This window comes from Tamandua tetradactyla, chromosome 6 (assembly GCF_023851605.1).
Source record: "Tamandua tetradactyla isolate mTamTet1 chromosome 6, mTamTet1.pri, whole genome shotgun sequence".
Classification (NCBI taxonomy): Eukaryota; Metazoa; Chordata; class Mammalia; order Pilosa; family Myrmecophagidae; genus Tamandua; species Tamandua tetradactyla.
In genome coordinates, this window is record NC_135332.1 from 66,546,832 (window position 1) to 66,572,843 (window position 26,012).

Here is a 26,012-nt window from a genome sequence, read left to right on the forward strand (position 1 = left end):
AGGATCTGGGAATTGAACCCAGGTCTCCCTCATGGAAGGCAGGCATTCTAACCACTAAACTACCCATGCACACCTGATGTACCTTTTAATATTGGTAAGTGTTAACTCTGGGATTTAGCCCCTGAGTGGTCTGTTCCTTAGGTTTGTATCTAGCTAGTGACATGACAGAGATTTTCAAGTGCCAGAAACTAACCACAACAACAAAAAGCAGAAAACACCTATGGCAGGCTTTGCAAATTGGCTTTGCATTAGGTGGTGTTCTCTTTCAAAGTTTGACTCTTCTATCGCGAAGGTCAGCCCAAGGCTAATGTGAAATGCAGGGTCCTCTCCATCTTTTCTGAACCTGTGTCTTTTCCTAGCCTTGTGCTTGATACTCCCTTTTTCAGAAATTCAAATGCCCCCTCTACTCCCTATAAAATATACTTTCTCCCCTCTTGTGTGCTCTATTATAGCAGACAACCCTTTGCCCCTGGCCACTTTGATTTAACTGGTTTTTGGTTTAACATGTTAGCCATTTGTAAACTGCTTCTCCCTGCAGGACACATTTTGGGAGGATGAGCAAGAGAGCAATTTCCTGGTTAATTCTTTCTGTCTGTCACCGGATAGATTGACACTGATATACAGGCACCACCGTATATGCATAGGGATTCTCCTCTCCCTCTGAAATAGGAACCTACACTGTGGTGGGGAGGGATGAGGCAGGACCCAGCAAGGACACCACATGTTTCTCCCACCATTTCTTAGAGCTGCATTTTCTTGATTTGGCCCTTGCCCAGGGTACTGTTTTGTGGTATTCTGAGTAAGATGGTTCTGCCAGTTTTTGCTAGTTGCTCAAATATTCTGTGAGGAAATGGTTCCCTGGAGGGCCTTACACTGACATCCTGGTCAATTGGAAACTGCATCTAAACCCTTTAACATCTAGGACCCCTTGTTATAACCTGGTTTTATGACTGTTGGTAATTTGTAGTCCATTTTTTTCCTGATCAGTAGAGCTAAGGATTTGTCAATTTTATTGATCTTTAAATGAAACAGCTTTTGGCTTTTCAATTTTTTTCTACTCCCTGTCTGCTTTCTATTTTGAGGACTTCTGCTTTTATCTTTATTACTTTCTTCCTTCTACTTTCTTTGGGTATATTTTATTTTGAGCGTCTTATGGTGGAATCTTAGGTCACTAATCTTAAACCTTTCTCTTTGTCTAACATAAGTATTTAAAACTCTAAATTTCTCTCTCAGCACTGCATTGGTTATATTCCATAAAATTTAATACAGTGTGTTTTTATCATTATTCAGATCAAAATATTTTCTAATTTCTCTAGTGATTTCTTCTTTGACCCACGAGTTATTTAGTAGTATATTGTCAAATATTTTCCAAGATTGTGCATTATTTTGATGTCTAATGAATTCCAGTGTGATCACACAATGTTCTCTATATAAGTTCAAACTTTTTCAGTGTATCAAAAATTGTTATATGATCCAGCATAACTTGTCAAATGTACCATATTCACTTGAAAAGAATGTTTATCTGTTCTTGGTATTTGTAATGTCCTGTAATTATCAATTAAGCAAGATGTTTGATGGTGTTATTCAAATTCTCAATGTCATTGGTGACTTTTTTTTAGTTCTATAAAACATTGATACTAATTCTATCAAATGTTCCTACAATGATTTCAAAATTGTGTATTTATGTCTTTGTCAACTTTTTTCATGTATTTAGGCTCTGTTATTAGGGGTAGTACATCCATTTAAAATCACTATGTCTTCCTGATAAATTCTCTCTATATAATTATGAAATTATATGATTATATAGAGAATTATATAATTATATAGAATTATGTAATTATGAAATGTCCCTCTCTATGTCTGGTAATACACTTTGACTTGAAATCTGTCTTATCTGATGTTACTATAGTCACTTTTGCTTTCTTATGCTTACTCTTTGCATGGTATATTTTTTTTACATCTATTTACTATCAACCAATCTGACTCTTTATATTTAAAGTGTGTGTCTTGTAAACTGCATGTAATTAATATTGCTTTCTTTTTTATCTATTCTGATAATCTCTTTCATTTTAAGTGGTTAGACTATTAAAAATCTAGAGTAATTATTGATGTAATTAGATCTACCATTTTATTTATTTTCTGATTGTCCACTCCAATTTTGCCCCTATATTCCTTCTTTTGGATTAGTTGAATATTTTTAGCATTCCAATTTAATTTATTGGCTTTGAATATACTTCTTTGAATTTTTTAATAGTTCTAAGGATTACAATATACATAATTAATAATGCACAGTCTAGTCATATTGTACCACTGCATGTAAACTGGAGATTTCTCACAACCATAAAGGCCCTTGATCAACCTAGCTCCCTTGCCATTCCTTTATGTTGTAGATGTCATCTGTGTTATCTGCCCTAAAAACATCATAAGACAATGCCATAGTTTTTCTCTAAACAGTTCTATGCATTTTTTTTTAATTTTTAAGAGGAAAAAGAAAAGTATTTTATATTTACCTAGACAATTACCATTTTGGATACTCTATTCATTCCTGAATATTCAGATTTCTCTCTGGTGTCATTACCCTCAGCCAAAAGAGTTTTTCCTTAAACATTTTGTCCAGTAAAGTCTGCTGGAAACAAATTTTCTTATTTTTCTTTTACTGAAAGTATATTTATTTCACCTTCATTGATGGAAGAAGATCTCTATATGCAGAATTTTGGTTGACAGTTTTTTGGGTTTTTGTTTGTTTTATGGAGTTTCTTATGAGAAGTCTGCGGACATTCAAATCAATGTTTCCTTTCACATAAGGTGTTGCTTTTCCCTTGCTCCTTTCAAGATTTTCTCTTTATCTTTCATTTTCAGCCATCAGGTTATTACGTATATATGTAGATATGGTTTTTATGAATTTATCCTGTTTGGGGTTTGTTGAACTTTTTGAATATTTAAATTTATGTCTTTCACCAAATTTGGAGAATTTTGACCATTATTTCTTTCTTTTTTTTGCTTTCCTTTTGGGATTTGAATTACTTGTTGTCAGACTCTTTTATTTTGTCCCACAGATCCCTGAGATTCCATTAATTTTTTCATCTTTCTTCTCTCTATTCTTCAGCTTGGTTAATTTCTGTTGCTCTAGCTTCAAGCTTACTGATTCTTTCCTCTTATATCCATTTTTTCTTAAGCCTCTCCAGTAAACTTTTTATATCATATATTCTACTGTTAAGTTTTAATATTTCCATTTGTTTTTCTATATCTTTGCTGAGATGTCCTATATCTGCATTCATTTAAAGCACTTTTTCTGTTACCTCATTGAACATAGTTAAAAATTACTTTAGATCCCTTTATCTGATAATCACAGGATTATCATCTCAAAATTTGTATTTATTTGCTATCTCTTTAAATTTAGAATGGGTCACATTTTCCTGGTTCTTTCTGTGTAGAGAAATTTTGGGTTGTGTAGTAGACATTGTAAATCTAATGTTATGGAGACTCTCAGTTCTGTATAGTCTCTAGAGAATGCTGATTTTATGTGTTTGTTTTAGCAGACAATTAACCTGGGTAGATGCAATTTCTAAGTTCCCTTTTGCTTTTGTGTACATAGGTTCAAATCTAAATTCAATTCTTTAAGCCTTTGCTGTGCTGCTTTGATTCTCGCCCATGGAAATGTCATTTAGGGATCAATCTGAGAGTTTGGGAATTCATAACAAGAGTCAGGGGTTCCCTTTACCCAGCTTTCTCCCCTCCATGATTATCCTTCACTATGACATCATAGACTCGGTACCTTTTTTTTCCTGGTTTGTCCTTGCTAGAAAGATGTGCAGTTTTTCTATTGTTTTAGTTGCCTGTACTTTCCCACTTCATGCCTGTGAGCCATCCTCAGGAAAAATACGGGAAACTGACTCTCATGCAAGTCATTTCTCTACATTTTGACTCTGCTTTACAACCTGCCTGATTTTGTTTATTCTTCAGAATACTGGGTTAGTTTGTTTTTCGTACTTTGTTCATAGTCTATAATTTTTTTGTGTGGCACAGGTCACGTTTCATTCTTTTTCCATGTGAGTATCCCATTATTGTGGCACCATTTGTTGGATTTTTGTTTGGCTGGATCTTTGTTTGCTTGTTTGTTTTGTTTGGGGGAAGTTCATGGGCTGGGAATCAAACCCAGCTCTCCCACGTGGCAGGCGAGAATTCTACCACTGAATTATGCTTGCAACCCCCAGAGTTTATAATTTTTAGTAGTGGGAGTGTTGGTCTGGAGGGAACTTCAACAGCAAAGCTTTCGTATCATTACTCTCTATGACAAAGTAAAGCAATTCAATCCTTTTTGTAGTTATCTTAAAATGAAGGCTTATGAGACTTATTTAATGAAACACAGTTTGGCAACCAAAATTAATTAAAAACAATTCAAACATTATTGGTCTTTCTCAAAGAAAGCTCAAAAGAATCCAACTCAAAACTGATCACAACACTTTTTTAAATTGTCTTTCCCCATTCCTCTAACTTTTAGTCCATCTTCTGACTGCATTTTCTCTGAGGACTCACTCTGAAATACTGAATATACTTGAAATTCAGCCTACCTGGCCCTGCTCATTTTTGCTTCTCTTTCCCCCGATTTTCTCTTCATAAAAGCAGTTCTCATGCTCACTTTTCATTGTATGCTGATTAAACCAATCCTACTCCTTGAAAACTTCTCTTTCTACCATGGTTCTGTGCAACTTAAACCCAAGAACTAAGATGGCAAACTCAAAATCCCCCTGAGAAAATGGAGATTCCTTGGAGAGGCTGAATGTTCAAAGATGGAATGTGTTTGGGGGTGGGGGTGAGGGAAGGAGAAAATTGCAAATTTTCTCATTCATAATTTAGTATGTATTTTTATTATACATATGTGATATATATAATCTTTTGGTGCTATGGGTACTAACAAGTTTTTATAACATAAAGTCTAGAAAAAATTTTTGTACTTTCTCTAAGCAAAGCATAACCCTAATATCTCCTTCTTTTAATTCCCAGATGGAGTCCAAATTCTTTAATTATACTACCATTTACTGACGATCTCATGTGCTCTGCTAAGCAAATCACACACATTGTTTTATCAGACTTCATAGCAACACTGCAGAATAGGCATTGTTCCCATTTACATACTTAGGATCAGGGGAGTTAAGCAACTTGCCCAGAGTTAGACCTCTATTAGAGTGGTTGAGACACGATTTGAACCCAGGTTGTACTGTCTCCTCTTTCAAATCTCAGGCTGCTACCCAAGCAGAATTTGATGATATTCATCTCCCAAACGTTGTACTGGGGAAAGAGGGAGCATGGTGCCATGAAAATAACATTCATTTCAGAAAGGAGCCAGATGTCCTAATCCCAGCTTGTTATAAATTTGCTGAAAATTCCTGTAACCTCACAGTTTCTCTGAACCTTCTTTCTTCATGTATAAAACAGAAATAAACATCTCCTTTACTTTCAGAACTGACTCTATAATAAAATGAGAAGAGAGACGACTGTATAAATGATTGTACTCATAACCAATATGAAGCCTGAATAGGGCCAAACCCACAAACTAACACTTCCTTTTCTAAGTTTTACAGTTTCGGCTTCAACAGAGAAGGACCCAGGAACATCTGGCTAACCAAGGCATAATACCACGTGAGTACCTGTACCTCTTATTCACTGGTTTATTACAGTAGTAAAGTAACATGTAACTTGGGAGTTGGAAAGCATCTCAGAGTCCACTTAAGCTAAGACTCCATATTGGTTTCCAAGAGCCTTATAGAATCTGCTCAGCAGAAACCCCAGACCTTTGATGCTTTGCCCCAATTTCTATTCACCTTTGAGGGGCTTCCCTTTAATAATGTGGATTGTGCCGTAACTTCCAACGTGTTAAGTTTGGTTTTAAGGTAAACACAATTCACTATGGGCTTCCCCAACCTTCCTCCACCTACTTTTAAAATTGAATATAATCATTATTTTTTCTAAAAGCACCATTGGCATAATTCTTTTATCAGCTCCCTGTTTTCAATGTTTTGGGAGTTACTTCAGTTCACTATTAATTGAATATCATCAAGTGCTTCCTTTTTGGAAGACTGAGTAAAAATACCATTCAGTAAAAACACCCAATAAAAATAAGAATTAACCTATGGCACATTTTAAAAATAATCCCTTTCATGTACGCTACATGAATCAAATGCCCATCTGTGTCCTGGGTCCCAGTGGAGATGTATTCTGTTCTCCAGTCTTTTCACAATTAAATAGTGTACATTTTAAAGAAGTATTGCTCAACAGAAACTGTGCATGCAAAATCCGTTCTATCATGTTTCTGGAAAAGTCCTAAAAATAATGAAATTTTTTAAATCGGCAAAATGATAAAAGCTTAATTAATAGTCATTGGTGTACCTAGTTTTCAGCCACTATCTCTCAATCAGACTTTCCAATGGCATAGATTCTGCTGTAAAAAGCATCCAATATATGGCAAGGCACCCAACCTAAGTCCATCCTAGACAGGACCTGCTTGGGTTTGCACTCCATAGAGCTAGAACATAGGGGCAGAGATGTTTAGCCTCTCCAGTCCAATCAGATTAAACAAGCAATCTAAATCCAATGCATAACAGCTTGTATTTACTCAGGCAAACGATGGGGAGAAGGAAAGAAGTGGCAAAGATTTCGGTGGGGGGCAGGGGATCTCCTTCAATTCATTGTTTCAACCAACTTTGTTGTAAACCAGATTATCAGGGTACTGAGTCACTACCTTAGATGCAATGACAACAATGAGCAAGATGTTCCTCCAGAGGTTTAACTCCTTAGTGGAATAGGTGATAAGAAGGCACATAAGTATAATTCATGTTGGAACACCTTGTTTTCTACAAGAGAGTTTCCTTTTTTTTTTTTTTCATTCAATTACTTGAATTCTAAAAATAATGAGGAAAGAAGAAAGAAAGAGAGTGAGAAAGGAAGAAAAGTTAATGGTGATTAGAGATCAATACCAAATGACAAACATTGGTTTTCAATTTGTTTTAATTTTTAAAGAAAACTTATATTGTCCACACATGTGTTTAAGAGATCATGAAAGAGCTGTGTGGCTGAAACAGGGTTGGGGAACTCTGCCCCACTTGCCCAGCCTCCTTTATCCCATACAGAAGCCTTTGGCATTGGAGGGCTTCCTTGACTTTTAATCAAGTTTCCCCTTTAGAGGGCCTGGTTCTCTTCAGAGTAGAGTTTGGAAACTCCTGACCTAGTCCAATTCCCATGTTCTTCAATGTTCATGAAACTGAAGGTGAGGAAGCGTAAGAGATTTTTTGACTACTCCCAAAGTCCATGTGGTCCCATTTTCTTCAAATTTAGATTAAGAATATAAATGCATGCAAAATAAAACTACTAATGGAGTCTCACTTTATCCATCAAATCTGAAATAATTCCAACCTTTTGCAAATTTTAAAACTTACCATTAATGGCCCAAATTCAAAGCTGTTGGCCAAGTGAATTGTAAATTGTCCTAATGTTATTTTCTTGAGGGAAGTACTGGTTTAAGCTGGTCGACAGAAACACCTGCCATCTTTTGACAGAATTAGTCTTTATTTATGTTGGTTTTATATAAAATAAAATCATCAGAACTTTGTCCATTGCAAAAAAATGCTACCCCTCGGTTGTGGCAGAACCTCCATCTCCATCTAGGCCTCTTTTCTAGAATGTTCAAAAGAAATCTCTTGACCTGAACAGCACTTTAGTTGCTATTATGAAGCATTTTGTGCCTCAAATATTCAGTTGAAATTTGGAACAATGAAAAAAAAATTTGCTAAAATTGCAAGGGTAAACCAATGTTTTAATAAAATGGTTTCAAGTTCTACCTCACAATCTAGCCTCATCATGACTGAAACATTCCATTGACTTAGCTGTATAGCAGATTTCATTTCGATTGCACACCAAAACAGTGATTAAATTTTAGAGTCGCTCACCCCTACTTTCATCCTAAACTGATTTCAGTGAACTGAGTCATGGGAAATTTTCAGTTGACTAGGGGAATAAATCCAAATAGATCAACTTTTCTTTCTTCTCTCCCTCTGGACATGCATCCTGAAGGTTTTGGGCTTACTACTGAGTAACAAACAGGCCATAGCAACCAGCAAAAAATTCCCTTTTATGAGTCCCTTAATCAATTCTCTTGAGAATTTACTTTGCATTACGGGTTTAGGATTTTTTCCTTGTGGGTGCTCTGAATGATTTTAAAGGCCACCTCCCTTGACTTTTAATCAAGAAAGGCAGGGTTAGGAGGTCAATGCAGAGCCCCAGAAGAATTCAAAACAGTGGGAAAAGGGTTCTTAGACCAGGAGCATGTGCCCAAGCCAGGTCCTAAGATTGTTTCACATTTACATTACTAGTTATGGAATTCACATTTTCAAAATAGTTATGAGACCTTAGTGAAATATCCTCCTGACATGAATTTAAATATTTAGGAATTTGTCATCTGGACTTATCTCCAAAATCCTACCTCTGAATCACCAAATGGAAATTTTGAATAGCCTTCTTTGTGAAGTCCTATCACCACCTCCTAGGACTCAACAGGAACAGTTTCACCCTTCCTCCTTTTCAGGCTCAAGGCTGCAAAAGGCTCAAGCTCCTCTACTTCCTCATGCCTTAGGACTGAGCCAACTGTGGCCCCTTGTATACCTGCAAGGCCTTGAATCCATTGATCATTTCTCATGCACATTTTCTCCCCTACAGTTCTTTTCCTTGAGCATCACTCTTCTGGGTAGAATCTTAAGTGATGCCATGCTATTCCAACCTCTTCAGAAAATTTAGTTGTGGAAGGATGGTTAGCTATGGGGTTTGGATTCAATAAAATGATCACAGAGCAACGCAGTAAATATTCATTAACAATCTGCTACGAGAAGCATTCCATGGTCCCTCCTGCCACAGGGGAGGCAGATGCAATTTCTGTTCCAAGGTCCTTAGGCTCCAAAAGGGGCACCAAATCATTCCATCAACATTAATGGACATCACTGTGCCTACTAAGCATGTTGGACCAATGGAGGCCACTACAAGGAGATGGGTATCTGGGCAGATTGAAGAGAAGAAATGGCTTTATCCCTCCTTCTTCCTCACCTATTAAAAGTGGGATGAGTAAAGTTGAACCCAGAGGAGAGAGAGAGAGGAGGGACAATTTTGCTTATTCTCCTGGGAATACAAAAGATGGGATTATAGTACAAAAATGGATTTTAGAGGACTGGGTCCCAGAGGGGCTGTTACTTATCCACCAAGACCCAGAGAAAGTCTCTGCAATTAAGAATGAATTGTCTGGGCAGCTTGGTTCCATGAACTGATCGATGTAAATGAATTTAAAGGTGCAATGAGCTGTCTATGAATGGTGCTGCCTTTATTTGTTTTGCAGACTAATCCAAGCCACAGCAACCACATACTTACTGCAAAGCCTTGGTAAATCCCTGAATTCTGTGACACTTCTCCTGAATAGCAAGAAGAATGACTGGGGCAGTCCCTGCACCCACAAAACATGCAGCTTCATGATAGTTTTGAGAAGTTGACTGGATGAAGTCTTTCTTCCTTTTCTCCGTGCATTAATTTGACTTGGCTTTTCCCTACAGCACCCTACCACCCACTGTTGGCTGTTTGAGCAGAACACTGCACAAGGGGATTTAGCTGTCTGCCTCTTCCCTTCTTTCTAACATCTGACATGCAGAGATAGCCAAAGCTGCCTTGGATTGTCATGGCAAGCTCTTTGGGTCAACAACCCTAATTCCCTCCCCACCCCCCACTCTTTCCTTAGATTTTTCCAGTTCCTTTTCATTTGAAAATAGTAAACCAGCAATTACAGGCATACTCTGAATTGGCCTCTGCGTGCTTTTCTGAGAATTTCCGAAGTATTCATATACGTTGCATCAAATTCTCCAAGTGTACAAGCCAGGTCTTAAATATCATAAAGCTACTTGGGAAAGTATACCTTTTGGACACTGAAAAACAATTTATTGCTATCCTAAAGAAAGAGTAGAATTTCTGAAGTGTTGTCATTTATACATGGGATGTATTCCAATTTCTTGGAAGAAAAATACTCATGATCTGGTTTGTCTTTAATAATGAGACAAAGGGAAAACACTCATTGTGAGTCCCATTTTATAGGTGGGAAACAGAGAACAGAAGATTATCAAACTTGCTCAAGGTTACGCCAAAATAAGTGGCAAAGCAAGGCAGAACCCAAATTGATGGTTCCCCAATTTTTGGTCACCCAAGGCTCCATTAATTATACTCATCACTTCCTTAGTTCTTGTGTTTGAAATAGTTTTATCACCCCCCCCCACACACACCAAAACCCTACATACAGTCAGTAATTATTAATCCCTATATCTGTTTTTTGGTTTTGTTTTGTGTTTGCCATGGGCAGGCACCAGGAAGCCAACCCAGGTCTGTAGCATGGCAGGGGAGAACACTGCCTGCTGAGCCACCGTGGCCCACCCATCCGTTGCTTTTTGATCAGAGCAACCATTACTAAACCAAGTTGCTATGGTTCCAGGCAGCAGCAGTGAAAGGTGACAGCTTCATTAGCCTAAGCAGCATTTTTTTCGAGGCAAATATACCCTTTTTTCTTCAACTGTCTGAAATGCTGAAAATCAGTCCGGGAAATTCACTTACTGCCTTTTCCAACTTCTAAATCCCTAATGACCCTAGGCAGGAACCACTGGCCTTTCAACTCAGAGCTGTCAGTCATTCTCAGACTTTAATGCACACCAGAGTCCCCTGGAGGACTGGATGAAGCACAGATTGCTGGGCCCCACCCTGATTTCAGATTCAGAAATCTTAGGTGGGGCCCCCAAATTTACATTTCTGACAAGATCTGAAGTGATGCTGAAGATGCTGGTCCAGGGGGACACACTTTGAGAGCTGTGACTCTAGCTGCTGTATACAGGACTCCAGCTCTTTAATTCTGCCTCTTGGTCTTTATTCTTACTAGCCAAAGTCACGGGGTTCTCTCTGAACTCCAAACCCTGCCCTGCTGGGTAGCGGGAGAACCCCATGGGAAGAGTCAGCCTGCAGCGGGAATAGCCCTGCCTCTACTGCCAGAACCCTCCCAAGACCAGGCACCCTGACCTGTGCTCAGAGCCAGCTCCGTCTGCTTAATTGACTTCTTGGTGGCCCCTGCAGCCTAATTTCTCCTTTTTCTGGGATCCTGCCAGAGGCATATGGATGGAATTGAGAGCAGGGGACTGCAGGAGGCTTAGTCTTATCTCCAGATCTTTTCCTGAGCTCTAAGTAAGCAAATGTTTATACACAGAGCTGACCCAAATTAGCCGAAGCTGTAGGGACAGAAATAGGAACAGCCCTAACTAAACTGAGGCGAGAACACAAATTCCCCTGTGAGAAGCGATTAGTCTTCCTCCAAGGAGGAGAGGCTTAGATGCATGGCTGACAGAATGTACAACCACATTTTAATATGAAATCACTCTGATTTTTTTTTTTTAATTTAGGAAACCAAATTCCTTTTCCATCTTAAACGTCAATGCCCTTTAAATACAAAATGTTGCCTTTTGATACTCCCAGGGCTGGCAGTAAAATGCCCTCAATATAATTTCCAAAAAAGCCAGTTGGGAGGGGGGCTGGGTGGCATCCTACCTCTCACGGACCCCTCCAGAGGCAGTCGCTAAAACCGATGTTCTCTGGAGTCACGAAAAAGACAGGTGTCAGTCCAGGGTAGCTTTCCATAGCCTGCTGTTGAACCAATGCTCCCGTAAAACTCCCCTCCAATGCTGAGAGGAGAGTGGGCAGTGAGATGCAGTATGCAAACTTCTACTGCATTGTTGCAAGGCAACATAGCTTCTCCCACCCTGCCAAAGGTGGTTCTCCAAGACCTCAAGCATCAGAGAACTGGACTCTGAATCATTTCACAGGGTGGTCACTATACCAAGAAGTGATGAATTAATTACAGCTCCATCACGCTAAGTTATAGGAAAGGCAGTGTTTCTTAGAACCATTACCAAGCTCTGCTAAGAACTGAAGAGTCTTGCGGGGAGGGTGAGAAACAGATAAATCTCTCCTGAATCTGAAGCCCATTTGAAACCAGTTGGGTTCAGCATGTAACTGTTCCCTTAGGGAAAGCTTCTTGAGGAAAAGTATGTTATTCCTTTTAGCCATTTAACAAGGCCTGACTAAGCTCAGGAGTACATACGTGATTAAGCCACACCACCATATCTTTCCTTCTTCCAGGACCACCAGGCCATGGGCCGGAGACAAAGACTTACAGGTGGTACACAGATGCACAAGGGCCCTTGGACTTCAAGCAGACTTTGTATGATCTGGTTACCTGAGAGCTGGGAGTTGCCTTCCTGAATACCCTCAATATGAATTGCAACCATGAGCAAATTCAGCCAAAGGCAAACTTCCTTCCTGAGGGTGAGGACCAGAGAAAAAATCAAAGAAGATGCACGAGCAAAGCAGTAAACTGCTCCTTTCTCCTAATGATTTCCTGGAGGCCCTGAGTGAGCAGAAAAGGAGAAAGGGCTATCTCAGGAGGCAGGTCTTGCATAGAAATCCATTTTTAAGAGTGAAAAGCCGCAAAGAGAAGCCAGTGTTAGATCAGTGGCAACTGTAATATTCAAAAACGCATTCAAATTCTTTTTTTCCTATGAGAAAGGAAGCCTCTTAATCTCTGGTTGAAGGGAAGGGTGTTTGTAAACCACCCATGGCACAAGCCATCTAGCTGGGGATACTCTGTATCTTCCTTTAGTTGTCATTGCTGATGTTGGGGTGACATTGAGAGATTTCTAGAAAGCATGTCTTCACTTCCCAGCAGCCTGTTGAATGGCAGATATTATGACCTACCAGCCACCAGCTGAGTCTGCTTGAAATCCAGCAAGCCCTTCTAAAAACTGTACCTGAATTTAGTACAGTCCTAAGGACCTGTCGACTTTCTCTCTCACACACATACGCAAAAGCACACGTGGTCCCAAGTGCCAGTTTGGCCAGAAACCTAATTTTGGTGGTGGCCAAGGTTTGGGAGACTATGTCAGTGCCTGCAGTTTAAGAATAAACATCTGTTGGGGACATATTGAAGCTCGAGGTCCTATGATTCAGCAACTTGTCCAGACTTACAAGTCAGAAAACGTGGTTGCAATTCTGTAACTTTGTCCCTCCTCATCACTTACAGTGAAAAGGGATTATTTGTGGCTCCTAATTAAGATTGTTCCAGGGGATCAGGAAAACAGAAATAAAAAATGTAGGATTTTGCTGAACAACATCCTACTTCTTTGCTAAGTCAAAAGAGCTTGCCAAGTGACCAAGAGGAGATGCTGTGAGATGGTTGTGAGATCCAGAACAGTGGAACGTGTAGAGACTGGCACCCTTCACACTGGCACAGTGGGTCAACTTGTCATGGCCACTGTGTGCTAGGACTGGCCAGTGCCTGCATCTACCAGCTGTTAAGCATTTTGAACATCACACTTTGAAAGAGGTAGGGGTTATTGAGGGATCTAGCTCTTAGCCCTAGCTTGTGTGACCCTGGGCAAGTCAATCAATTTCTGAGGACCTCAGTTTCCCCATTCTCTAGTGGATAGGAGTTATATTTCACAAAGTCCCTTCCTGCCCATAATTGCTAAACTCTGCATTGCTCCCTCAGTACCCTTGGTTGCAAGTCCCTCTCCAACTGGCCAAATATCTTATGCAAAATACAAATCCCTTCCTGCAAATCGGGAAACACAGCCATTCCCCTGGGCTTTTGCATTCAAGGGCAGAGCAAGGTCAGAGAGGGTACTAGTGACTCCAGACTACTCATAATTGCTAAACTCTGCATTGCTCCCTCAGTACCCTTGGTTGCAAGTCCCTCTCCAACTGGCCAAATATCTTATGCAAAGTACAAATCCCTTCCTACAAATTGGGAAACACAGTCATTCCCCTGGGCTTTTGCATTCAAGGGCAGAGCAAGGTCAAAGAGGGTACTAGTGACTCCAGACTACTCCTCTCCCTCAAGCTGGAGCATTGCTTCCACCTCCAGTTTTCCACCAGTCTCTCTATTTCCTTCAGAACTTGGAATGCCCTGCCTCCACCACGTCTCTTCCCTGTCGCATATTCTGTCTCTGCTGCTTCTCCTGGTTTAGACCTAAATTCTGCCTTCTCCTGTTTCCCTTGGCTTCAGGGATGCTGATGGCCCCCAGGCCTTCCCTCTCTGACCGCTTGTTGGCCTCATGAAGGCAATCACTCCGTACCGCACAGCTCAGCAAGCACACCAGCCCATATGGCAAGGTTGACCAATGCCCCTAACCAACTCTCTGCTCACGTCTCTGCTTTTCCATTTCAGCACTGAAAAACCCAACTGAATTCCATGAGCAAAGGAAAAATCTGGATACTGACAAGGTAATTTCTGCAAAGTGCCATTCCTGAAACTTAGTCTCCAGGGCAAGAGTCTCTGAGTGCTCAACTTTGCCTCAAGCATATAGAATTCTACTACAAACGCAACCAAATTGGCGGTGCCCTGGCCCCCCACCAGATGGGATCTTGCTTGTGCTGAAAACTGTTGAAATGGCCTCCACTATTTAGCTTTAAAAAGTCCCCAGCCTCTTGATCTTAAGGGATCACTGCAAGGACACACAAGGGGCCAAAAAGACTTTTAAAAAGAAAGCAGAATGGGCTTTCAAGCTGCTTTACCTTTCGTTACAGTCCTTTCTTAGCAGCAATCATATTTTTAAAAATCCGATTGAAAAGTAAGGCTGGATGTGTGAATGTGGAGCTTATTTGCAGCCACTTAATTATACCATAAATTGTGTTTATTTCCCCTTGTTTTTTTTTAGCCTTTGAGGGAAAAATATAGGCATGTGTTCTGCACCTTCATAACAAATCTATGCAACCTGAATTTATCAATAATAGAAGTACTACCGAGCAAGCATCAGCATTTTATTGGGTGAGAAGGAAAAGTGAAGGGGATATTTTTCTCCTGGCTTTCTTTGCCTAAGGGTTTTAGCCTTGTAGCTAGTCTGCGGGTGGAGGTGATGATCAGGGCTCTGGAACTCTTCAAAGTTGCTTGTGAGTGGTTGTGATTTCTGCTACCTGGAGAATAACAAAGAACAGCAGACTGTCTTTCCTCAGATCTGGAATGATCCCCAGATCCTTCCCAGGTACCAAAGAGGAGATCTAATATATTGGAATGAAAACCCAGAACTAGAAATCGAGGACCTGAGGTCTAATTTGGGGCTTGCTGTGGTCTACACTGCCTATGCTGACAGCTCCCTCCACAAGCAGGTGATGAGATTCAGTGAAGTCTCTAAGTGTCTTTACAACTTACGGTGGGTCTGAATTGACATGCTTTACAAGTCCTACATGTTTCTGCAAGTCCTAAGAGCAAAAGCTGCAGCAGGAAAAGAAATAGCAAGACAACAGAAAAAGAAATAAAATGATAATATAGAGAAAAAAATAAAAATAAAAAATAAAAAAAATATTTTTAAAAAAAGTTGCAGCAGGAAGAGGGAAGGGCATATGTCGTTATGTTTAATAGGTAGATTTAGGCATTGTTTCATCTTGGACCCTAGTTAATTTGGGGACTGTTTTAAAAGGTGTGGGACAGAATTGTTAAAGCATGAGCAACCCAGGAGTATCACAGTTTTAACAATATATTACCTGCCTGACCTTTAGAGGCATGGACCTGACATGGACCAAAGATTTTTACCTCCTCATCTTATTCTCCCATCCTCCAATTTCTGGAGGAACTTGTAAGTGTTCCTTCATCAAAGCATAGGTGACCAGGGGTATTTGCATTTTCCAGTTGTCATGAAAAAGAGTACTTTTCCCCTTTGAAAAGACTTGATTTTTTAAGAAGTTAAGAGTAGGTGATTCCATATGAAGCCAGAAGGAAAGATAGAGGATAAAGACTGAGATGGTATCACTTAGAAATGCCTGGAGTGGACAATGATGGTGATTAAATGTACAAATATAACATGCTTTTGCATGAGGGAGAACAGATGAATGTCAACATTGCAAGGTGTTGAAAATGGACCATACATGGGGAAAAAATACAATCAATGTAAGTTAGGGTCTATAGTCAACAGTAACATATTAATAGACTTCCACTGAATGTAACAAAAGCAATATGCCAAAACTAAATGTCAAGCAGAGGGCATGAGGGAGGGCTATGGATTCTATGTAGAAGAAAAGGAAACGTCTTCATATAGATTATGGTGGCGAAGGCATCGCTATTTATTTAGGTTGGATTGTATGAAGTGCAAATAAAATTGTTTAAAAATGAACTGAGAAATGAGAAAGAGGTCCTTTAATCCCATATAGATTATTGTAATGCCTGGAAACATCCTAGAGTATATTAAGCAGATAATCAAAAAGTATTGGCAAAGTCCCCTGAGGGAGGGGGAAAAGACTATGGAACTATTAAACCTTACCATCAGGGAATCCTATGATACTGTGTCAAACTTTAGGGATACCCAAATCAATAGGCCATGCCCTCAATCATGAAGCTTACTCTTTTGAAGCTTATTAAGGTAGTGTAGACACTTAGACTGCCTATGGGCATGCCTAAGAGTTACTTCTGAGGACCTCTGTTGTTACTCAGATGTGGCCTCAGTCTCTCTAAGCCCAATTCTGCAAGTGAAATCATTTACCTCCCCACTACATGAGACATGACATCCAGGGGTGAAAGTCTTCCTAGCGACATGGGAGAGGACTCCCAGGGATGTATCCAGACCTGGCACCGTGGGATCAACAATTACAACCTGACCAAATGCGGGAAAAGAAGTGTAACTGATAATGTATCAGTGGCAGAGATAATTCAAATAGAGTCAAGAGGCTACTCTGGAGGTCACTCTTACACAAGCTTCAGGTAGACCTTGCTACCTATCATAACCTGCCAAACCCCAACCAGGACCATTCCAGCCAATCCTAAAGAACAACTAGGGCAATATATAAGATTCCACAAGGGTTCCAGACACTAGAATAACTTTCCAGAAACCTACAACCTCCAGATGGGTCCCTGGTCCAGATAAATCCTGACACCTAGCCCAGCCTCTCCCGAACGTCAGATAGTTCCATCTCCCTACCCCATATTAGTGACAGACCCTTCCAATATCAAAAAATTAGAATTGCCATAGACCAAACAACCCCAATGAGAGGTATGGAAAGATCAAAGATGATGGTGGAACTATATGTAGAAGATAAGACTCAACAAATGAATATGAATGCTGAATCATTAAAGTGGTATCTCTTTTAGCCTCCAGTATTTTAGAGCAGCTAGAAGTAAAAACCTAAAATTGTGAAATTGTAACCCATGTCAAAGTCTGAAATATATTCTACAACTAATTGTGGTGCTGTGCTTTGAAATTTATAGTTTTTTGTATGTATGTTATTGTTCACCAAAAAAGCCGATTGTGATGATTAAAAAGTATTTAAGCCCTCTAGCCTCCTATATTCTGAAGCAGCTAGGAGAAAAAATATGAGAGGACTGTATGGTAGCCCATGACAAACTCTGGGATCTGTCCTGAACCGTTTTTTGAAGAGTGCTTTGAAACTATTGTTTTTTTATTTCTTTACTTTGTATATATGTTATACTATACAATAAAAAAGTCTTTTTTTTAAAAAAGGGAAAATCCTTGATTATTCAGCCATGTATAAATATCTTTTCTGACATAATGATTTTAAAAAACCTACAAAGTCATGCCAAAAAGTTAAATAGTGGCAGTAATTTTAAGATTGTTTTTAGTCTACAGTTAAATATGACAATTATATTGGGGGACAAAGATGAACTGAGAGAAACAAGTGCTAGAGAAAATGTTGAGAAAGAAATGTAGGGAAGCTGAGACTGCAGCCCCTTGGAGGGCAGTGTGGTACTTCTACAGGAGACTAGGGGTGGGGCTGCCATATGATCTTGCCACCCCATTGCTCAGTATGTAAGTGGAGGAACTGAGAGTGGGGACATGAATGGATATTTGCACACTGGTATTTATGGGGACAGGATTCACAATGGATGGGAGTGGCCTAAGGGTACAATGATGGAGGAAAGGAAGGGGGATCTGTGATGTTTACATACAACAGACTACTGAGTGGCTCCAAGAAGGAATGAAGTTGTGAGACATGCAACTAGGTGAATGAACCTCAAGGACATTATGTTGAGTAAAATGTCAGAAAGAGACAAATATTATGCCTCACTCATATGGGTTAGCTGTAATATACACGTTCAGAGAATTGAAGTTGAGAGTGTGGGTTATCAGGTTGGGTCCTAGATTGTAAGATCTTATAGCAGTCACATATATTTAGGTGTTGTAACTGATATTTCTAAATCCTGAGATACAGAGCTGTTTGTGTATAATCTGGTCTTTTCCTGAAACCTCAGGTATTTTTGTAACACCTGAGACACAGAATTAGAGCTCTGAAGCTATGAAAGCCAGCATTACCCCTGTTAAAAAAAAAAACAAAAAAGCTGAAAAAGTGATCAGACTTCGTCTAGAGATATGAATGAAGCTGATCTGGATAGGACTAAGGTAAATCAAAATACTGGGTAAAAGGTGATACGGTCCATATTTCCAAACTTCAACCTCTGTGCAAGACCAAAGGGAGAGAAGTGTATTTGGTGCAACATTTATATTTTGGGTAGTACATTATCTAATTTAACTTTATAGTCAGTTTACTTGAACAATATAATTACATGGAATCTTGAATAGGGCATGAGCTCTTATTGGTTTGTCCAGGCTAATGTGATGCCCCATTCTATCCCAGAGTAATTTGGGTAGAAAATAAAAAATTATTTGCAAAGTGCCATTGGGGGCACTGGAGAATAAGGAGAAAATAGTCAATTTCTTTATCTGGGGAATTCCTAATATTCTCAGAAGTAGTAGGGACAACCAATTCAATAGGCTGAGCCCTCAATCTCGCCCCTATGAAGCTTATTCCTGCAGAGTTGAAGCTAAGTCTATTGATAATTATGACTTAAGAGTCACCCCAGAGAACTTCTTTTGTTGCTCAGAAGTGGCCTTTCTCTCTAAGTCAACTTGGCAGGTGAAATCACTGCCCTTCCCCTTTTGTGGGACATGACTCCCAGGGGTGTAAATCTTCCTGGCAATGTGGGACCTGATTCCTGGGGATGCGCCAGGACCCAGCATCAAGGAAACGAGAAAGCTTTCTTGATGAAAAGGAGGAAGAGAGAAATTAGGCAAAATAAAGTCTGAGTGGCTGAGAGATTTCAAACAGAGTTGGGACATTATCTTGGAGGTTATACTTATGCATTATATAGATACCCTTGTCAGTTTATGGTGTATTGGAGTGGCTAGAGGGAAGTACCTGAAACTATTGAGCTGTGTTTCAGTAGCCTTGATTCGTAAAGAAAACTGTGTAGATATATAGTTTTTACAGTGTGACTGTGTGATTGTGAAAAGCTTGTGTCTGATGTTCCTTTTATCCAGAGTATGAGTAAAAGAAAAAATAAGGATAAAAAATAAATAAATAATAGGGGGAATAAAGAATAAAAATTGGATAAATTGAAATACTGTGGGTCAATGAGAGGAAGGGGATATATGAGTTCTTTTTTTTCCCTTTTTATTTCTTTTTTCTGGAGTGATAAAAATGTTCTAAAAATGATCATGGTGAAGAATACACAACTATGTGATGATATGATGAGCCATTGATTGTATAATATGATCGGACTGTGCGTGTGTGGATGTTTCTCAATAAAATTTATTTTTTTAAGTTGGCGATGAAAAACAAAAGGAAAAAAAAAAGTGGGTGATTCAGTTGTACAGTTTATTTACTGAGACTGATGGCCAAACCTATCCTGTGTCTGCTTTACAGACTGAAGACGAGCTGAAGCGCAAGGTCAGAAATAGATCTGCAGGAGCTGGCTTGGTTAATATGCACATACTCCAAGGTAAGTCTGCACTGACTCATAAACCAGGGGTGGTGGGGGGAGGTTATGCCCATTGAATGGTGGGCATTGTTTTCGCATTTCTTGTCTGTATGGTGGCTAAGCCCTCTTTAAAGGGTCTCCCCAGCCATTACAAAGCAGCAGTTTTGAGCAATCGTCTAGTAATTGCAGCCATGTAGACAACCAAATTGGGAGGCCATATAATGCTTAAGAGACCATCAGACTTGGGTTCCAATCTTGGTTGAGCCACTTCCTAACTATAAGGAAAGTGGGCAAATTGCACAACATCTGTGAGCTTCACTTTCCTTACATGTAAAACAGAAATAATAACGAGATGAAAAATGGAGATAATAACCTCTTAGGATAATTGAAAAGGTTACATGAGGTGTTGCATTATAAACTGCCTAGCAAAATTCCTGGTGCATGGAAGTATCCAGCACACATTCCCAATTGTCAGTCATCTGGATCCTACACATATAAATATATATCCAGTTTAGAATGTGGCTGAGGCTCCCTAGCTGCTTGCATATTCATTAGGTGAAAGTTTGATTGTGCTCTGCTGATGCGTGTCTTGGTAGGCAGGGAAGGACGGTCTCAGAAAATTGGTTCCAGTCAAAACAAACCAGTTCTTCTGAGGATTCCACAACTGGATTGGAGAGTGTGAAATGGGCAAACACTTTATTGCCTCCATATTCCAAATCTGGATGAGGGAGGAGAGACTTGTATCCTTGCCCTGTGAATTGCCCTCACTTGGATGGGAATCCCCTGACTTCTGGTGTTCACCTCCAAAAAGATTCAAACCTTAGTTTGACAGTTCAGCTATAAAGCATTTATTCATTGAACAAACACCATACCGAATGCCTGCTAGGCACAGACCATTATGCTACATCCCATGGACACAGTGATAAACAACATGCAAGTTCCTGCAATTAAGGATTCCCACAGTATGACAGAGGCAGCAGAAATGAGGACCAGAATTTAAAATCCATGAGAATGCATTAAACCATTAAAAAGGGAGAGAATGCCTGGTGTGGAGGGTGCAACGAGAAGGATGAGAGAGAGGGACATTGTCAGTCTGGATGGAGGAGGAGTAGCAGATAAGCTGGGACTTGAAGGCCAAGTCAGGGAGAGAGAGGTGGAAGGGCACTCAGGCAGAGGGAACAGCATGTCCAGAGACCCTGAGTACTAGTGGCTTCAAGAAGGTGGATTTCCTTGCAAAACTGTTCATTAGCTTTAAATAGCACTCCTGAAATCACATGAAAATTGTAAATTTGAGCTGTATCATTTCTGATTTATTCTGATTTGTTTCCAACTCTGGAATAGACCAAGTACTATCAGAGTGAGAACTGTTTCCAGAATGCTGTAGAAAATTGGTGGGGTGAGAAAGAGAGATAGAGAAGACAGTGTAGAACTCCAGGGAAAGCTTATGTGGGATGTGAGGCTTTGGCCTGGATGAGGCGGCCATGAGGTACCAAGCCTGTTAGGAGCAAGGGAGAGGGGACCTCAAGGGAAGATGCCAAAAATTTTACCTCCTTAGGTCGGTCTCTAAGAATGTAAAGGCAGCTGCTGTGTTGAGATAAAATTATAGCTGCACAAATAATCAAAGAAATGCTATTTCAAATGAGAGAGACTTTTCAATTATCAAGTTGTCAAATAAAAATTAAATGAGTGTGTGTCAAGGGTATGGGAAAAGCACACATTCTCATAAAACTGCTGGTGGGAGTGCAAACTGGGTCAACATTTCTAGAGGGCAATTTGGCAACATTTATCAAGTTCCTTAAAAATGTACCCACCCTTTAACCCAGTAATTTAATTTCTAGTATTTAATCCAAGGAAAATAATCAGAGATATACTTAAGAAGATTTCTTTATAAGAATGTTTGTTGTGGAAGTATTTTAGAAAGCAAAAAATGGAAAACTGTACAATGTCCAATGAAAGGGGAGTGACTGAACTATGAATTATCTGTATCATTGAATACCTTACAGCCACTAAAATAAGACCTTCAAGAATAATCACTTAATGAGAAAAGGCTTACAATATATTGCTTAGTGAAAAGATCAGAAAATAAAACCAGGCTTAAATCAAATTCTGGATAGAAAAAAATGTATAAGCATAAATACAAGCTATATTTACAAATTATTTGAGAAGAAATATGCACCTAACAATAAATATAAATGACTAAAGAAGAAAGACGCTCAACTATGAAGAGTTGACACTAAGTGATGAGTTTCCTGATGCTTTCATTTTCTTTTGTATACTTTAAAAATATTTTCCCCATTTATTACGGTGAGGATGCAGTAATTCTATAAGTAGAAAGGCATAAGAAATGCTATTTTTGCATTGGCATGGCCTTGAATTAGCATATCAGGCTGTAAACCGCAGCAGCCCCCATGGTAGTTTTGTGTCCCTGGTGGTGCCCATAGAGTCTCCTCTTCTTCCCAACTGAAACTGGAAATTCGCTCCACCCTGGAGCTCCAACACTGTGCTGGGCACAAAACGGCCTCTGCCTTCCAGGAGTTCACTGTCTAATTTCAGAAGCAGCAAAATGAGCCTAAGGGCCAAATGCTTTCAACTGCAAGAGGCCTTCAAAGAAAAAAGGGAGCAGTGTGAGCAGAAGGGGTTAGGGGGGCATAAAGCTGGGACCAAAAGGAGAGGTAGGGTGCTGCTGGTGTGGAGAAGGACGGAAGCATTCCAGGATGGGGAAACAGAGGAAGCCGAGTTTCAGTGGTAAACGCAGTGGGTGTGGAGCAAAGACCGGACTCACTGGAGTGGCAGGTGTGGGGGGCAGAGCTCTGAGTCATGAGGTTAGGGTGGATCCGGTTTTTGCTGGCCTAGAAAACCCCAACGTCACAGTTGTATGGAGAGAAGTATCTTGGAGGGCAATGCCAGAAGAATGGAATATTTTCTGAAGATCAATCCTGTGTTGGTGAGCTGGATGGATCAGAAGGATCCCTGAGGCAGGGGCACAGGGAGAGGTGGACCACAAGAAGTCCTTGCAATGACCTACAGGATGGTTTTGGAGAGGACATAGGCTTAGGCGTACCCCTTCTTGGGCTTGTGGCATTGAGATTTTCTCCAGCTCATTTAACATGCTTCACAAATGCAGCTTCTAGGTGACTCTGGACTGTCGCAACCAGGTATACGTTGCCAAGCCCCTCCTACGTGGGGAATTCTAGATCAGCTGAAAGATACGAGGTGTTCTAGTTTGCTAGCTGCTGGAATGCAATATACCAGAAACGGAATGGCTTTTAACAAGGGGAATTTAATGAGTTGCTAGTTTACAGTTCTAAGGCCGAGAATTAAAACAAGTCTATAGAGAAGTCCAATCAAAGGCATCCAGGGAAAGATACCTTGGTTCAAGAAGGCCGATGAAGTTCAGGGTTTCTCTCTCATCTGGAAAGGCACATGGCGAACGCAGTCAGGGCTTCTCTCTCGGCTGGAAGGGCACATGGCAGACACGGCGTCATCTGCTAGCTTACTCTCCTGGCTTCCTATTTCATGAAGCTCCCCGGGAGGTGTCTTCCTTCTTCATCTCCAAAGGTCGCTGGCTGGTGGACTCTCTGCTTTGTAGTGTTGCTCTCTCTGAATCTCTCATTCTCCAAAATGTTTCCTCTTTTATAGGACTTCAGAAACTAATCAAGACCCACTCAGATGGGTGGAGACATGTCATCCCCTAATCCAGTTTAACAACCATTTTTAACTAAATCACATCAACCAGGGAGATGATCTCATTACAGTTTCAAATATACAGTATTGAATAGGGATGATTCTACCTTTATGAAAATGGGATTTATATTAAAGCATGGCTTTTCTTAGGGGGCATACTTCCTTTCAAACCAGCACACGAGGTCTGGGTTAGTAGATTGGTCACGATAGACGAGTGCTGTTGGCAGGCTCATCTGCAAGTATTTCTCCTCGATTTGCAAAGTTAAGGGTGAAGCTGCAAACTTTGATAGAATCTTAACTCACAGTTCTCCCACTATAGCAACAACGAGTTTAGCTAGATTCTCCTCCAAGTTCTTCCACTGAAATAAGTCAGGACCCAACCTAAGGAAGAAATACGATGTCAGCCTTAGGGGTTGAGCTTTCTCAACCCCAGATGAGAAACTGCCTGTTGGAAAAATTCAATTTCAAAAATCCCCATTTGACTTAGATAACCGTTTCAAAGGATTTTTTAAATCTCTTACAACAGACCTTGCATTTGACACAGTATCAGTGCATCAGCAAGTCTTAAACATCTTTAAAAAGTCATGCTACTACTAATAATTTTAAAAATAGATAATATTTACTACAGGCTCCCCTGTGCCAGACCCAACCCTGATCAATTGTGTATCTTTTTCCAATCACCATAGCTGAGGGTGAACAAGTAACGTAGGCTTGCTTACAAAATCACTAAATCGCAGCGTTTTTTGTGTTGTTGTTGTTTTGTTTTGTTTTTTTTTTTTCAAAAATCCTCCCAAAGCGAGCTACTTTAGCTTCTCTGTGTGCCTGACTCTCTATTTGCCTTTATTTGGAAGTGTCTCATCGCTGGTGCTAATCCATGTGAAATGATGATGATCACATTGAAAAATTATTAGGATGGTAGAGCACAGTGTGACACACTGTTTTGTAACCATTAAAAAAAAAAAAAAACAATGAAGAAACACGCAAAAAAAGAGACTGAACTCTTAACTGATCATTTTCATTTCAACCCCTCAGCCTCCACTGCAGAGAGGTCCATTCCAACCGCTCAGATGAAGCTAAAAAGAGCCCGACTTGCGGATGATCTGAACGAAAAAATTGCTCTGCGGCCAGGGCCACTGGAGCTGGTGGAGAAAAACATAATCCCTGTTGATTCTGCCATGAAAGAAGCCATAAAAGGTAGTTAGAACAAATGGCATGTCTCTCCCTGGTGCTCACAAGATCTGGGGGGCCCTGGGATGAGGGTCGTTCTCCTGGGCTGCTTAAAGCAGATACTGTGAAATGACTTTGGCTTAAACAATGGGAAATTATTAGTTTACAAGCTTACAGATCTGTGGCTATGAAAATGTCCAGGCCAAGCCATCGTCAAGGGGATGCTTTCTTCCCAAAGACAGCAGCTGGCGATCCTTGGCTCCTCTGCCACATGGCAAGGTGTGTGGTGGTGTCTGCTGTTCTCTCCCTTCTCCTCAGGGTTTCATTGCTTTCAGCTTCTTGCTTCCATGGCTTTCTTTCATTTTCTCTCTGATTCATTCCCTTTATAAAGAACTCCAGTAGCTAGGATTCAGACCCATCTTGAATGAGGCAAGTTACATCTCAAATGATGGAGCCTCATCAACAGGTCCAGCCTACAAGGGGTGCACACCCACAGGAATGGGTTAACTTTAAGAACATGTTTTTCTGGGGTACGTACAGTTCCAGACTACCGTAAGGTCTCTGGATGTTCCCCCTAATCAGAGGTCCTGGGGAAGAGGAAGAAACCCCTACCCACTTGCCCTTGGAAGCCCATGCATGCTGGGTCACTGTGGGCGAAATTGGCACCAGTGAGGCAGATTGAGAAGCCAATTTGATGGCATCCTCAAAACATCTCCCCTACGAGGTCCCTGGAACCCCACTGCTTAGGAACCATGGCCTCCTTTAGCCTTGTCCTTCTAGAGGGGAGAGGACTGGTGCAGTCCTGGACCTGACACAGAGGACTTGGACTCTGAGCCCAGTTTGGCCACTGGGCAGCATTGGGGCTCTCCCAGTACACTTCATCTCACTGAGATGGAAATGGTAACACCCATCCTGCCCAACTCCTAGGCTGCTGGAATGAGGTTCAGGTTCTACCCTGTACATGAAAACTCTCTGACAGCTCTCACGCTCTCAGTAAGGTGGAAGTACGCTCAAGGGGGAGATGTGACCACTGAGAATTAATGTGCATTAATTCTCTCATCAACTGTATTAAATCATTCTGTAGACTTTCTCTGAACTATGGGAACACTATGGAGGGAAAATTGGCCTTGGTAGAAGGAAGAAAGGAACTCTTAACCTTTCCAAAGGCTGGCTTTAGTTTCTTCCAGTGACACCACAAGCAGTTCTGAGAAGTAACTATTTATAGCAATAGTTGTTATAAGCAAAATATATTTAAATGCTTCTACACATTGTCAAAAGCATGTATAGAGACAGTTTATCAAGTACTAAGTTCATTGAAAAACCTATCATCAAGTGTTAGCCA

General features: G+C 40.4%; 1 protein-coding gene across 24 annotated transcripts in view; it reads left to right on the forward strand.

The window, feature by feature from the left end:
* Positions 1–26,012, forward strand: part of MYOCD (myocardin) — a 510,995-nt gene that overhangs the window by 437,329 nt on the left and 47,654 nt on the right. For 23 of the 24 annotated variants that reach the window (XM_077166024.1, XM_077166026.1, XM_077166023.1 and 20 more), the window contains 4 exons: positions 5,575–5,640; positions 14,285–14,340; positions 19,765–19,840; positions 24,536–24,697. In XM_077166024.1, coding sequence (XP_077022139.1) covers positions 5,575–5,640; positions 14,285–14,340; positions 19,765–19,840; positions 24,536–24,697 — 360 coding nt within the window. Of the gene's footprint in view, positions 1–5,574; positions 5,641–9,376; positions 9,421–14,284; positions 14,341–19,764; positions 19,841–24,535; positions 24,698–26,012 lie in introns of all 24 variants that reach the window. The other variant, XM_077166044.1, reaches the window with a different exon arrangement.